The sequence below is a fragment of the Emys orbicularis genome, chromosome 1, assembly GCF_028017835.1.
Source record: "Emys orbicularis isolate rEmyOrb1 chromosome 1, rEmyOrb1.hap1, whole genome shotgun sequence".
Classification (NCBI taxonomy): Eukaryota; Metazoa; Chordata; order Testudines; family Emydidae; genus Emys; species Emys orbicularis.
This window is the reverse complement of record NC_088683.1, coordinates 100,518,136-100,534,173: the sequence shown is the minus strand read 5'-3', so window position 1 is coordinate 100,534,173 and position 16,038 is coordinate 100,518,136. Positions and strand designations below refer to the sequence as shown.

The following is a 16,038-nucleotide window of genomic DNA, read 5'->3' as shown; positions in this document are numbered from 1 at the left end:
AAGGGTTTGCGCTGTGGGATTGGGTCATTATCTTGGTTTTTTGTGGGTTGACTATGTGAGTTTCTGTTCTCTCTCTTCTGCTCCCTCCCCCGGTCCCCCCGGCCAGGTGTATTTGTGAAGGTATAGCGGACTGGAGGGCATGTACAGCCAAAAGCTACTAATGCACAACCCAGGTAATTGATCAGTGCAGTGAGCATGCTGCACAGTTTATCAGTAATGTGCACTCCCACTCCAGTATGCGCTCCAAAGAGCCTGTCAGTGCTGTACATGCCCTAAGGACTTTAACCATACTATGTGCTCCCATCAAACTCTCTCCAGAATCTGTTGATACTTTGTACTCCCATTGTGTGCTCTACCAATATCCTAGCGCTCATTGCTCTCTATTATAGGAGGCATAAGAGCATATGTCCTGGGGAGTTTTTCTGTTATCCACTCTCGTCACAACCCCTGGCCCATGTACATGTCACGTGTGTGCACAGCCCATCTGCCAGTACTCTGAGCTCTTGGAACATTAGGAACAATTAACTGTACTGTGCACTTCTGTCAGGCTTGGAGCATTAGTCCTGGGAATTCACCTAGACCTTGTTGTTCTGTCACCTTTGGAATGTTTGTTTTAGAAGTTCATCTGTGCTATGTTCTCCATAAGTCTTGAAGCAAGTTGTCCTAGGAATTCATCTATAGTATGTGCTGTCATCTTGTTTGGAGCAGTTGTCCATGGAGTTTATCTGTATTGTGTGAATCCATTACTCTTGAAGTATATAAACCAAGAATTCATCCATACTGTGTGCGCACCCATCACCCTAGAGGTATGTTTCTGTAGGAATTCAGCAGTATTGCGTGTGCACCCATCACCTTAGCAGTGTGCATCATAGGAATTCAGCCATACCATGTGCACATGCCCGTCACCGCACAGCCCTCATGCTAGGAGGGCGTGTCCCAGGAATTTTCAGTACTATGCACTCTGACTTCTGAACTGCGATTTCAGACTTTACATTTGATCTAGGCTTATCAGACTGTTAAATGACTGCCTACCCCTGTACCATACCTGTATTGACTGTAGGTTTGGCCATCCTGCCCCTGGTAAACATCAATGAATCCACAGTGAATAAAATATCTCACCCTGGTAATTGCCAGCTAAGGTGTGGGATTGCTGTAACCCTGGTCTCCAGATGAGTCACGTTTCTGGTTTGCTGGGGAAGCTTTTAGGCTCCATTAAGCTACTGTCCCCTCCATTAAATCTTTTTAACTGAATATTAACTGCTTCCTTTCTGTTACACTACAGGCTACCACCAGGTTGCATTCTGCTGTGTCACGGTCTGGCAAACACTAACTCCTTGTTTACATGTCAGCAGTAACTTTTCCTGGGGAATGTGTTCTCTTCCGAGCCCAGCCTCTGGCATTATTCACTGCTGCCGCAGCAGGGACAGCACATCTCACAGAGAAGTGAAACTTTTTTAGGATGTGTGATTTCACGTGCTGTAGCTGGCAATATAACTTGTACTTGCAGAATTTGCTGTCAATTCTATACAAGGCCAAATGCTCCTTAATTTGTCCTTCCCCATCCCATTTACTGGTCAGTAATTCTTTATCAACTGCTAAACCATCTGACTTCTTGGTGGAATTTGCTAATCCACTAGGATTCATAGATTGTTTTTGAGCTTATAAAAAAAAAAAAAAATCATTGTGAGCATCTAGTCTGACTTTCTACCCGGCCATAGAATTTTACCAACTGATCCCTGTATCAACCACAATAACTCGCAATTGAACAAAAGCATATCTCTTAGAAAGAGACTCCATCCTGATGTAAAGATTTCAAATGACGGAGAATCCACTACATCTCTTGCTACATAGCTCTGATGGATAATTAATCCTTAGTATTAAAAAAACATGTGCACCTGATTTCCTGTTTGTGTTTTTAAAGCTTCAGTGTCCGGGCATTGGAATTGCTTCCTCCTGTGCTTCTGCCCTTTTTGGATGTTTAACTCAGAATAGGAAGAGAGGAGCCATTCTCAAATCTGTGCCAACACACTGGCACACTCAACCCCCCCGTCCCTTCCACAACATGTCACCTTGGCAGCATGGCAGAAGTGACAGAATCTCTCTCTCAACAGCAGTGGAGGAGATCAGCGATGCCCAAGTCCGGCCACTGAAAAGACTGGGGCTACTTAATTTTCAGATTGTTCCATCCCTGTTGTACATCATCTCTTTAGATATCCACAGGCATGCAACAAGGCTGGGGGTGGGGTGCGTGTGGAAGGAAGGGGCTCTTTCATCACAAACAAACCTCCCCCTCCGCCAGAGTTAGAGGTCTGATTTCTTGCATCCTCCATCTCTTATCAGGTCTCTTTGAAGAGACCTGAAAGTTCCACTCATGTGGACAACTTGAGAGAGAAATGGTCATTTTAAGGACACCACCTTTCCACCCTCCATGAGGTGGATCTCTGAAGAAGGATCCCGTATGTGCTGACCCGCATATTAACGGTCACCCTTCAGGACCCCTATGTAACAAGCATATTTTAGGCCTCATGATGTCAAGTCATGACATGAGGATGCAACATGATTTCACAACTCAAATGTGAGACTGTTATTTTATCCTGCCGGATAAATGCAGAAGAATAGCAGTACCCCAAGTACAATGACACGTGACGTGTGGAGGAGGAAGGGAACTAGAGACGATGCAGAAATGTTCTCAAGTGTTCCCATTGCTTTAAGAGAAAAAGGGAAGGCAGGAACCCCAGTTGAGTCAGCTGCAGAAGTGCTGTGTAATCTTTCCTGAACGCTCAGCCTCCTAACTCCAAATGTCTGACTGAGGCGAAAACAACAAATCCTGCCAGCCAGCTTCTATATCACAGGACTGGCGCGGTCCCCAGTCAGTGTTATAAGGCCTGGCCAGAGGTCTAGGGTGAGCGGCTCACCCCACAGTGCCCTCACCAGGACCTTGGTCCCATTTTTAACTGTACCCTGCCCTGTTTTCTGGTTGAAGGAGAATGTTCTGTTTGCCAAAATTAAAGCCAATCAATGCATTTTCCACATCCAGCTCCACCCTAGCAGACTGAGCTTCTAACCCATCTAAAGCCTGAAGAGAACTCCATTTTGGCCCTGTGAGTTCCTAATTATTCACCAGTTACGACAGCAGAGGGGCAGGTGCCGGCCAACTACTGTCAGGAAACCAGTCTCTAGACAATCCAGTTGCTCTTTTGCCCCTAGACCCAGGTTAGATGAACTGTTTGCACTTCAAGGTCTCTGCAGACCTCCACCAGAGTTTCCCCTAGCCCAGGTATAGTTCACCATCCTTCAGGTCCAGGAATGTGCACAATAACTGGCGGGGCACAGAGCTCCTCCGGCCCCGGGGCCATGCTGGGGAGAGCAAGCGAGCTGCGCCGGCACTGGGGCCACATCACGGCAACAGAACATGCCCCTTCAAAAGCAGTCACATTTTTATTCCTGCGCATGCCTTTGTTTGGGTCCTTAGCATGTACCTTCTCTGTGCCATGTACCAAGCAGTTACTGTGTGGGAACATAGTACCCTTGAAGCTGCCAACCATCATTTCTATTCCCTTCTCCTTGAAGTCTGAGCTCCATGTTATCTGAAAGAGAGTACATGTACAGATAGACTCTGAGGGCTTGTCTACATGGGGAGTTATTCTGAATAGCTAGTCGTGATTTATTCCAGAATATGAACATCCACACAGGGAATTAGAGTGCCTTATTCTGAATTAGTTAATCCACTTCCAAAAATGGATTAAACTAATTTGGGAAAAGTCACCCTTATTCTGGAATCAGTCTCAACACAAGGAGTTAATCAGGACTAGACATTGCACTTTAAATTCACACCCTGCTTTAATCCGAATTAATTTCCCAGTGTAACCCCCTTAAGCATTAGTGAATCCTCCCAAGCGTCCACACTGGAGCGTCTTAGTTCTCAGTGCTACCAGCTGGGCAGAAAAAGGGTTAACGAGCCTGGGCAAGATGCCCAGCCTCCTCTAAGGAGAAATCTTTCAACATCCTGTTGTTGAGCTTCATTGTTAAGACTGGTCAGGAGACTCCTCCCTCCCAGGGGGGAGGGGAGGGAGGGCAGTGAGGAAAGTGTGTATGTTGCAACATTTACACCAGGGTCAGCTGTTTGGCTGCTCACGTGATCTGAGCCTAGTATAAAGCAGGATGCAGAAGAAGGGCTGCTTAACTCCGAAGCTTCCCAGAGCCCTGAGAGAAAAGAGGACAAAGCGGGGAAGGCGAGAGGAAGACCACAGAAAAGCAAAAAAGAGAAGGAAGGAAAGAAAAGAGAAATGGAAGGTTCCAAGACACACAGCTCTGAAAGGTGAGAGCGGGGCTACAATTCAAGGGAAATTACCATAGAAAGGCATGGCATTTCTTCCCCCCCCCCTCACTCTTTGGGTTGGGATTCGGGTTGCTGCTCTCCACCTCTACTTTACTGGGAATGGGAGGATCCTTTTCCCTTCCTCCTCCTTTCTATTGACAATCTCTTCCCCCTCTCCTGGCAGAATTTGGGATGCTGATGCTCCTTCTCTTTCCCACTCCCGCCCTCACCACCCTGGGATGCTTTTTCTCCCCACCCCACTCGTTGGGAAAGAGCTAGCTTTCATTTTGGAGGGGGTGGTGAGATGCTTCTGACACTGATGTTTTTTCCCTCTGCTTTCCCAGCATGCCTGGAGACCTATCAGAAGCCCTGAAGGAAGCCACCAAAGAGGTGCATGAGCAGGCAGAGAGCACAGAGTTTATGAAGAATTTCCAGAGGGGGCAGGTGTCACTCCAGGAGTTTAAGGTATCCCTGCAGTGCTGCTGGGGTGGAAGGGGAAAACTGGGCTCTAGGGAACATCTCGTGTCTAATTCAGAACAGCCAAGTCAGGGCTCCTGAATGGGAAAATCTTTGGGTCATGACAACATAGCATCATTGTGTCACCCATCATGCCAGCATCTAGCTCCAAGTAACTTCAGGGTTCTCTCAATGTCTTGCAAACTCCTGTTGCAGAATGTGGTGCAGAGCTGTGCATTTCTGGGTGGGGAGTGAAGCTACACTTAGCGGGGGTGTGCCTAGCTTTGCTGAGGCTGCATGAAAGGGCTGAAGAAATTGCTTTAATCTTTCCTCACAAATCAATTAAACGCCCATGTGTTTGCTTATAGTCAAATGATGATTGATGGAAATATACTGTGTACAAGCATATGAAGGGTTTAAAATCACCAAGGAGGGGGAAGAATTATTTAGAATGATCTAAGTGGGTATACATGGAAGTAACAGCGGGAAAGTGAGGTCTGACAGGCGGTGGAATAGTCTCTGGTCCTGAAGGTTCCTAGTTGTTTCCTCTGTAATATTAGAATTATAATTTGGTTTAGCACTGGACCAAGGAGGATACGACTATACAGTTCATGGATTTGAGCAAACAGTGTCTCTCACAAATATGCAGGAGCTAATCATTGTTCCAGTTGAATGAATGAATAAATGCTAATTACCTTGTGGAGCCCTTTTTGCTCAGCTCGAGCAGGACCAGTTACATGTAACTCTGGTTTCTAAATTAAAATAAATAAATGGAGATATCCTATCTCCTAGAACTGGAAGGGACCTTTTGAAAGGTCATTGAGTCCAGCCCCCTGCCTTCACTAGCAGGACCAAGTACTTATTTTGCCCCAGATCCCTAAGTGGCCCCCTCAAGGATTAAACTTATAACCCTGGGTTTAGCAGGCCAATGCTCAAACCACTGAGCTATCCCTCCCCCTAATGATCATACAATAATACAATATCTAGGTGTAACCCTGGAGAGATAATGGGGTTCCCGACAGCTGAATCACATAATAAACAAAGCCACAAGGAAAAACAGGAGAGCCAAGTGAGCTAGAAATTCCTGAGGGCCTTGAGGATGTGACACATGGATTGTCATGCCACAGCTGTTAATTTGATCTAGAATGAGTCAATCATCCACCAGTTTCTGAAACTAACTGCAGTGCGGAACTCCTGCAAATGAGGATGTGGCATTAGCTAGGCAATGAACTTCAAAGTGGGGTAGCAGTAACACCCCCCTTCCCCCACAAGTCATTTCTCTGAGACCAAGGGATTCAGGACAGTTTATGAGAGGATAGTGATCTGTTGTCAGGGAGAGTCAGAAGTGACTATGGGCTCCAAAAGGTAATGCCGACGGGCTGAGATTTTCAAAATCAACTGGAGGATTTAGCCACACAACTTCCACTAAAGCCTCTAGTTAGCTTTGAAAATATCAACTATTCTAGTTAAGTTTTCTTAACTTGTCGTGCAATTTTCCTCTATTTTGTAACCAAGCTTCCTTAGGCTGTTACCAGACCTTTCCAGGAATTTGGCTAATGGGGTCAATGTTTAAAATCCTTTTTATTTCTGTTGCTAACTTCCCCGTAATATACAGATGACTATGTAGAAATAGCTGCTGATTGTAGTGGCAAATGTAGGAATGATTACTATTTATTGCAGTCAGCCCTGTAGAAACAACACAGATCAGGGAGCGTGAATTGGTTTCTTTTTTGATTTTTGTATCTGCAGCAGAATTTTTAACCAAGCCTGAGCCATCTGTATCACATTGCCTTCAGATTCTGCCCGTAGTTACCCCTGAGCACCCTGATTGTAAAGACAATGGGATTGTACATGTGTTAGCGAAGGCAGCATTTGAGCAGCAGAATCTTCTGGTGATGATGCACAAGAAGGAAAGAGCCCAGTTTAACTGTCAAACCCCAGTTTGAAGGACTGGCAGTTAGAAAAAGCATCTTGTAAGAGGAGAAAATGTGATATGGCAATAGAGACACAACAAACACACAACCTCCCAATGATCTTTTCACGAAGTCCCTTTTCAGGGCTTGTCTACACTTACATTTTATAGCACTCTAATTTGCTGGCTATGGGGTGTGAAAAATCACCCCCCGAGCGTAGCAAGTTTGAGCGCTTTAAAGTGCTAGTGTGGCCAGGCTCCGAGCGCTCGGAGCTATTCCCCTCGTGGAGGTGGATTACCAGGAGCACTGGGAGAGCTCTCTCCCAGTGCTCACGCGTGACCACACTCACACTTCAAAATGCTGCCGCGGGAGCGCTCCTGCAGCAGCACTTTGAAGTTTCTAGTGTAGATGTAGCCTGACTGTATTTCCTGTCCTCTTTTATGCCAGCAGCGACCTTGGCTGCCACAGTGGGTGGGTGTTTTGTGAGGATTACTAGCTGAATGTCTCTGAAAAGATATTCCTATCTAGTCTCCTTGAGGCAGCCAAAGTGAAAGGAAAGTGGCCACCCTACTTACTGATCTTGAAGGGACAGGGGCTGCAGTTCCAACATCTGTGGTGTCTGAGCAGAGGTCTGCCCATTGGATGAACAGATCATAAAGTAAAAAGGTTCTGTCAAGGCCTAGGAAAGGGATAGGATCCCCAATCTCTTGAGACAGTCAGAACTGAACAGTGCACTTGAGAATGTACCTTTTGGGAATCATTCCTGTATGGGAGCGGTGTATGTGTGTGGAAATAGACTAGATGTGACCTAATAGGATTCTTCACACTCTAATTTCTATGATCCCAAGGTGAAGGACGCTGTCTTGGTGAAGGTGAAGTTGGGGATATGGTACAACACATACACAGTGTATATATGCAGATATGTTGTATTAACGTGAAGCTGGAAGGCGAGAGACCCTGTTGCTGACTTATTCCTTCCCTTTTACTGCAGATGGTTCTGACTTCTCTGTACTACATCTACTCTGCTCTGGAGGAGGAGATTGAGCGTAACAAGGATCACCCAGCCTATATCCCCGTTTACTTCCCAGCTGAACTGCACCGTAAGACTGCCCTGCAAGAAGACTTGGAGTATTTCTATGGCCCACTGTGGAGGGAAGAGATCTCATGTCCCGAGTCCACTCAGAAATATGTGAATAGGCTCCACTATGTGGGCCAGCATGAACCAGAGCTCCTGGTGGCCCATGCCTACACTCGGTACCTGGGAGACCTATCTGGTGGGCAGGTGTTAAAGAAGATTGCCCAGAAAGCTCTCCACCTACCCAGTACTGGAGAAGGACTGGAGTTCTTCACCTTTGAAGGGGTGTCCAATGCCACAAAGTTCAAGCAGCTGTACCGCTCCCGGATGAACTCCATCGAGATGGACCCAGCCACCAAGAAGAGAGTCTTGGAGGAAGCCAAGCGGGCATTCTTGCTGAATATACAGGTGAGTAACTAGCCTGCATTCCCCACTGCCTCTCCCACCTAAGGTACAGCTGCTATCTCAACATAGGCATGGTGGCGTTTGAACTGATGAGCTGAAGGAAAGCTGTGGGCTGTCAGGAGTAGTGACAGCTGTACTGAACTTTTCCTATGTGAAAGTTGCTTTTATGAGCCTCCCAAGAGACTGGATACTAGAAAACTTTTTTGGCCATTGGGCAATGGATCCTCTCCAGGATTTGAATGCAGGCTCTTCCTTTGCTGCTCTTGTTTGAACATGAGCGTTTATTTTGGGGGCAGGAATCAGAGTCCACATATCCCTTTATCCTAGTATTTCCACACATCCCCTCCCTCCCCTACAACTCTCTTCTATACACACACACACCCTGCTTTCTCTCTGATCTGGAGGATGAGCATTGGGGCACAGCTTACTATTGAATTGCCCCGGGAAAGCATTTCACACACTTCATACTATTAAACAAGCAAGGAGTATAGAGGAGTTCAAGAGAGACCCTTAGGTAGACTCCTTTCTGGAGAAGGAAAGACACACAGGATTAGTGGCTGAGCCAGATATCTTTCTCTAGTTCCCCAAATCTCTTATGGAGTAAGAAGGGGCTCAGGGAGGAGAGAAGACAGCATTCCAGGTAATGCGGTAATTGTGTGTGTGTGTTTCTTGTTCTCAAGGTGTTTGACGAACTACAGAAATTGGTGTCCCAGTGCCATGAGAACGGTCACCCTGCACAACAGAAGCCAGAGCTTCGCACAAGAGGCACCAGCGGAGCACATGAGCATGGTAAGAACCTTCCTAAAGCCAATTTTTAGAGTTTCCTTTTTTTTTTTAATTCCCTTTACCTTTCCTTGCTGAGTGGTGAGAAAGAGGAGTTGGCTCCAGCTGTCCTTGAGTGTCTCTATTTCCACTCCACTAGTGTTGGCTAGTGTAGCAGAAGTGTGTGTGAGAAACTCCTGCTGAGAGCTTCAAAGGAGACCGGAAACATGTGGGATCTTGTGAGCTCTGCAGAAATAAAAATACGCAGCTTTTATACGGTGCTTTTCACCAGTAGGTCTCAAAGTGCTATCATCATCCCCCTTTCACACATGGGGAAACTGACTGTTAGGAAGGTTTACAATTAATGGGCCTGATTCTCCTGTTCCTCTCACTGGTTTTACACCAGTATAACTCCATTGGCTTCACTGGAGATCTACTGGTGTAAGCAATGGGAGAATTAGGCCCAACTGAGACTACTTGCATGAGTAACGGCTGCAGGATTGGGCACAGTGTAGCACGGTAATGATTGATGCTACAGTCCTGACTGAGGAGGCACTTGCATTATAAGCCCCCTTGACATGAAGACCTACCCAAACTCCTGTCTTTTGGACTGAAACTTTTCGTGCTTGTTGTCAGTGAATATTTCTGGAAAGAAAGAGAAAATTCTTTTTCTCCTGAGTGTTGGGATAGTGCTGCTGTGTGGTCCCCGCTGCATTTCCTTACTATGAAATATAGCAAAGTCAGAACTACTTGTATCACCCCGGGCCCGGCTTGAGATCTTGCAGCTGCAGTATCCGAGGGCGGCTACTTTCCCAATCAGAATTCTAGTCTAACTTTAGAGCTGAAATGGCTCCATCTACTGACAGGATGCTGCCATTGCAGGAATGACATGGTGAGGTTCAAAGATCTCTCCAGCCATTGCAAACCATGCCCTTATTGCGGGGATAGAGTAACTATTCCGTAGCAAAGGTTGCTTCCAGACTTCTACTGGAGAAAGTGACTTATCTGAGAGTTCTCCTTGTAACCTAAGAATTTTGAAACTAGCAAGCAAGCAACGCTTTCATATGGTATTGAGTTGGGCCACCTTCATTTCAACATAAGGAACATTACTCTCAATTTCACCCTTGTATGTAGGTCTTGCTACACATTCAACCATGGGGTAATTTTCACAGAAATGGCATGAAACATTTTTAATGCATCTTTTGTCATTATGGAATTTTATGGCACTCTCAAAAGCACTCAGTGTTGACCTTTTGAAAATCCCACCCTAAGTGGTTTTTTTATGTTTTGAAGTGCTTACCTGCATTCTGCAACTGCCAGGAGTTGGAGGGCCCTATGTGGGAGTATTGAACCAGGGTGGGGGGGCAGCCATTACTCTCATGCAGGCTCTTTTGACAGCTGGCAGAGCTGCTAAGATCTGACAGAGAAGAGCCCTGCTTCAGCAAACCTTATATAGTCCTATGCATAGTCTGCCCTCATGCAGACCCCAGAGGGAAGAGAGTGGACTGGGGCAGGGTACGGAGGGAGCAAGGGCTGGTTTGTGAGTCAGAGCCAAGATTGGGCCATGAAGTAGGGCCAGGGAATGAAGACTGGCTGGGGAAAACAAGGCTGGAGACTGTCTGAAAGGTTCGGGCCCTGGGCTTTCCAGGAAGCAAGGCCAGGGAGGAGATGAAATAATCTTAGGTGCTCCAGGAAAGTCTTTTCACCAAGAAAGCTTTAACCAACACTCAGGCTTTCTCTACACAGCGCACTGAGCTGCTCCTAGGAAGCAGCAGGAGCCTGGCATTGTGGTAAACTTGAGATTTACAAAAAGCAAAAGGAACCAAAACACATTAAGTTACAGCAGTGGGAGGCCACCCTGCACATCTGGCCTGGAGGAAACAGATTGAGTGCACTTGCAGGGCAGTGAGGGTTATTAGACTGTACCACACACCTGGGAGGGATGTGAGGATTTACACCACAAACCCTACCCCTCTGAACTGGTTGAAGGCACTTGACTACTGACCTTGTGTCTCACTAGCCCACCCACTTGTGGTTACATCTGGTGTATCCCTCCACCATTATCCTGTGCCATTGCTCACTTTGGCCACAGTTTAGTGTGCCAGGGATAACATCAGTGCATCTTTGGAGATTGATATAAAACTAACATAGAAGCAAACCCTTCCTAGCCTGATTCCTGCTCTTACAAATTTGATTTCTGTTGATTTTAGGACCAGCTCCTGTGAAAGAAGGTGAAAAGACATTGATGAAGCACACAGGCATGCTGCCTAGCACTCCACTGGTACGGTGGATTCTTGTCGTCAGCTTCCTAGTGACAACGGTTGCTGTGGGCTTGTTTGCCATGTGAACAGAAGGGACTCTAGGCCTTGCCCTCCTGCCGCTCCCTCCTCAAACTAACACACCTAATGCCATCCATCCTGCCCTCTACCCGGACACTCTGATCTTGGCTGTGCCACTCACCCTTTTCCAATGGATTCAGATTCTGAAGGCTTCGTGTGAATTCTCTGATCTGTGTTGAGAGCATTTCTTAACCCACAGACTGAACTTGGCCAAAAAGCTGAGGCAGAATCAGAAAGGTCGTGAAAGGCATTGCTGGGACCTGGCACCGCTTCAGACAGTTCCTGCAAAGAGCCCCAGATGTAAAGCACAGGTCTGGTAGCTTCCCTGATGCCTGGGAAAAAAGCCTTACTGGTGCTTTGTTCACTCAGTGTTTCATACAGCTGGCTGATGCAGCAACGATTGCTTCTGTGGCATTATGAGGTTCCCCTCTGATTATAGACTGTTTTATATGACGCTATTAGCCCGTTATAGCATATTTTCCCAATCATGACTCAGATCAATTTTGTTTTGAGACAGCAGAATGCAGTTGTTGAAAATACAGTGTTGTCCTTGTGTCCTGTCTGTATAATTTATACATTAACAATAAAACTCAATATAAGATGACTCTGCTGTGTGTTTCCTGGGGTTAGTGCCTCCTCTGGTCTGGGGGAGAAAGGAGGTGCCTTTTGCTGGTTCTGCTAATGCTTTGGGAAGGGCTGGCTGCATGCTCAGAAAACTGACACGATGAGGCACAGAATTGGGAGTTAGCAGATCGGGGCTCTGTTCCCAACTCTGACACCAATTCATTGTGTGACCTTAGGAAAGTCTCTTAACCTGTCTATGCCATGGAGATAACTACACTTACCCATCTGCATAAAGCACTTTGAGATTGATGGATGAAAAGCTCTATGTAAGAGCGAGGTACTGTTAATTATAAAATGTCTCTGACATTAAAGGAAATAGTTGGTGACCCAAAGCCCCTCCACATTTCCTGGGCCTGAGACTCAGCTGGTGTCAATTGGTGCAGTTCAGTGGACCTGTGCTGACTTACACCATTCATGAGGACCTGGCCCATCATGAATCCATTCACAGTGCCTGGCTGAGAACTTCACCGTGGATTAGAAAAACAGGTATATTTTAAAACCAAGAAGTTTAAATTCCTGACAATAACACCAGACTGGCTTTTAATTATGCAGAGCAGAGCAAAAAGAGACAGCAAGCATATAACCGCACAACCTAGCATAGCTAACAACCAAGGCAAGACCAATTATTAGTCACCAGATCTGACCTATTCAGTGAGGTGATAAAGACAGCACCATAACCAGTATCGCTACAGCAACAATTATGCAAAGGATTCTCTTTCCCCTTCCACTGACTGAAATCTGGCTAGCAGCTATTATAGTTGCAGGCTATATCACTTCACATTGTGATCTTATTATAAACAAGCACTTGCAGAAGATGCTGTCTTTCAGATGTGACATAAAACAGAGGTGATGACAACCTTTGGTCATCCCTTTTCCACTGCAGGTCCCCTCCCTCTTCCTACCTGACAGTCCCTACTGTCCACCTGTTGCCCTGCTGCTGCCTGCTCTGGTTCCCTTTCTGATCACGTGGCAGTGTACTCCTAGGTGACCTGTCTGCTAATTCCCAGATCCTGGTCAAATAACAGCAGTTAGAAGGCAGGTCTTGTGGGGAATAAAAATTGGGGAGGGGCCTCCTGAGAAAGAGGGACCAGCTTCAAACTAAAGTTTCAATCTACAAAACCCTCCTAAATACATTTACCAAGCCTGGGAAAACACCAGTTATTTGAAATTGGCTACCTTTTTAAGGTTTGAAAAGTTGGAACATTACTCATCTGACCAAACTCCAATATTTATTCATTCACACTTGTTTCATGTTTCACTGATCAGGTTCCTGTAAGTATAAAATAATTGCACCATTCATTCAAAAACGTTAAACACAACATACACACAAACATGCACAAGCCTCAAACAACATATTCCACCCCAACATCTCTCCCATTTCCAACTCATCCCTCCATCCAAGGACAAGCCTGGGGAAACAGGTACGTCTTTGATTTTGCCCATAAAGTCACCAAATCTGAGTTCAGATAGACATGAAGAAAGCCATGCCATAAGCCCCTCCTATTAGGGTCAGGAGAAGGCTTGAGTCTCAAATGATCATAGTCACTGTGGTATTGCACCAAGAGAGGTAAAACTTCAGGTAGCTTGAACCCAAATAATTTAAGGTGTTGATTTTTGACCTTTTAGAGGCCTAAACTTTATCCATAAAGATCAGATGAGCAATTTACATTCTGCCCCCCCAAATCCCTCTGCAGTTCCATTGGCTATTCCACCCATTCTGTCCTGTGCTGTTTAAAAAATTGCCTCCTTCCACCCAAGCAACATCTCCACTTCAGTGATGGGCAAATTCATTTGGAAACCAGTTTGCAGTGAACGTCTAAAGAAAAATGTCTATCTCAATGTCAATCATAATTTAGTTGTGTATATTACTCATTGTCACTTACACAAGTGATGGGATAAAAGACTTTTAAAAGATTGTCCTAAGCCAGAGCTGAATGCAAAGTGTACAGTAGTCAAATAGTTTTAATTATGGAACTTAACACCTTACATTGAATAAGTGCTGTACAAACTGTAATTAATTAATGCTCACAATAGCCTTGCTAAGTAGGTCTGTATTATCCCCTTTTTATAGACATAAGGCAGCAGGGTTGCCAACCCTCCAGGGTTGCCCTGGAGTCTCCAGGCATTAAAGATTAATCTTTAATTAAAGATTATGTCATGTGATGAAACCTCCAGGAATATGCCCTGCCAACACTGGCAACCCTAATAAGGCCTGATCCAAAATCCAGTGAAGTAAATGGAAAGACTGCCACTGATTTAATGGGGTTTGGATTAGATCCATAGAGGGGATAAGTGACTTGATTAAGGTTCCACAATAAGTCAATATCAGAACCACTTTTAGGGTTCCCAACTTTCAAATCGCACAAAACCGAACACTCTTGCCCTGCTCCCTGCCCCAACCCCGCTCAATCCATTACCCCTCCCTCCATTGCTCGCTCTGCCCCATCCTCAGTCGCTAATTTTCACTGGACTGGAGCAGGAGGTTGGGGTGCGGTTTCCAGCTGGGGGTGCGGGCTCCGGGGTGGGGCCAGAAATGAGGAGTTCAGTGTGTGGGAGGGGGCTCTGGGCTGGGGCAGGGGTGAGGGAGGGGGTGAGGGCTCTGGCTGGGGGGGTGCGTACTCTAGAGTGGGGCCAGAGATGAGGGGCTTGGGGTGCAGAAGGGGGCTCAGGGCTGGGACCAAGGAGTTTGGAGTGCAGGAGGGGGCTCAGGGCTGGGGCAGGGGGTTGGGGTGCAGGAGAGGGTTCAGGGTGCACGCTACAGGCAGCGCTTACCACAGGCAGCTCCTGGGAAGCGGCTGGCATGTCCTTCCAGCTCCTAGTCAGAGGCACGGCCTGGTGGCTCTGAGTGCTGCCCCTGCCCACAGGCACCGCTCCCACAGCTTCCATTGGCTGCAGTTCCCAGCCAATGGGATCTGTGGAGCTGGTGCTCGGGGCAGGAGCAGCTTGTGGAGCGCACATGGCCGCTGCTAGGCCTAGGAGCCAGAGGGACATACCAGCCATTTCCCGGGAGCTGCATGGAGCCGGGTAGGGACCAGGAGACAGTTATCCTGGACAGTCTGTAAAAACAACAAGGAGTCTGGTGGCACCTTAAAGACTAACAGATTTATTTGGGCATAAGCTTTCGTGAGTAAAAACCTCACTTCTTCGGATGCATAGAGTGAAAGTTACAGATGCAGGCATTATATACTGACACATGGAGAGCAGGGAGTTACTTCGCAAGTGGAAAACCAGTGTTGACAGGGCCAATTCAATCAGGGTGGATGTAGTCCACTCCCAATAATAGATGAGGAGGTGTCAATTCCAGGAGAGGAAAAGCTGCTTCTGTAATGAGCCAGCCACTCCCAGTCCCTATTCAAACCCAGATTAATGGTGTTAAATTTGCAAATGAATTTTAGTTTTGCTGTTTCTCTTTGAAGTCTGTTTCTGAAGTTTTTTTGTTCAATGATAGTGACTTTTAAATCTGTAATAGAATGACCAGGGAGATTGAAGTGTTCACTTACTGGCTTATGTATGTTACCATTCCTGATGTCAGGACAGTCTGTGTTACTAAGGCCCTGGGGCCCAGCAGGACAGGCCATCTCGGCACAGTATGACCCAAGGGACTGTGATGGAGGGCCCAGGTTACTGCAGCTGTTTGCAGGCCTGATCCGCGCTGGCTGCGCCCTGCGGCTGCCCTTTGACTCCCTCGGGCCCAGGCCCCCCTGGAGCGATGGGCGGGTGCCCTGCGCCCCGATCCCAGAGGGCTGATCGCTCCGCCCCCCCACCACTGGTCGCAAAGACAGAGCCACGTGCAAGGATAGGAGCTCCCACCTCGCTCCCCCGCGCCCGACCCAGCCGCCATCTTACCCCCTCCCCTTCACTTGTCACTTCCCTCCAGTCGAGTTTTCGCGCCAAACTGCGCCTGACCACACGGGAGGGCGGGGAAGGGGCAGGGCTTCAGCACCTCCTCCAATCCTCTTCCGTCTCCATGGCGACTCCCCGCTCGCTTCCGGATCAGACTGGACGTCGCTGGGCCAATCACCGGCGTCAAGCTCCAGACTGGCCAATAGGGGCGCGCGTCTCCTACCTCGGTAGAACGTTTCTTAACCCCCCATCCCTAGTTTTGCCGCGAAAACCGGCTGGTTCGCGCGTGTCCGCTACTGGGGC

General features: G+C 47.1%; 1 protein-coding gene across 1 annotated transcript; it reads left to right on the top strand.

Annotated features, from left to right (window-relative positions):
- Positions 1-4,252: 4,252 nt before the first annotated feature.
- HMOX1 (heme oxygenase 1) lies at positions 4,253-11,276 on the top strand. The gene is made up of 5 exons (XM_065422194.1): positions 4,253-4,318; positions 4,663-4,783; positions 7,679-8,170; positions 8,848-8,956; positions 11,140-11,276. The coding sequence occupies exons 1-5, from the start codon at positions 4,287-4,289 to the stop codon at positions 11,274-11,276; spliced, it is 891 nt and encodes a 296-aa protein (XP_065278266.1). The 5' UTR covers positions 4,253-4,286.
- Positions 11,277-16,038: the final 4,762 nt, after the last annotated feature.

What these genes read in the sequence shown, in the direction of transcription:
- HMOX1 (XM_065422194.1), top strand. Translation starts at nt 4,287, where the DNA reads ATGGAAGGTTCCAAGACACACAGCTCTGAAAG. An exon ending in CATTCTTGCTGAATATACAG is followed by an intron (nt 8,171 to 8,847) that starts GTGAGTAACTAG and finishes CTTGTTCTCAAG; the next exon opens with GTGTTTGACGAACTACAGAA. An exon ending in CAGCGGAGCACATGAGCATG is followed by an intron (nt 8,957 to 11,139) that starts GTAAGAACCTTC and finishes TGTTGATTTTAG; the next exon opens with GACCAGCTCCTGTGAAAGAA.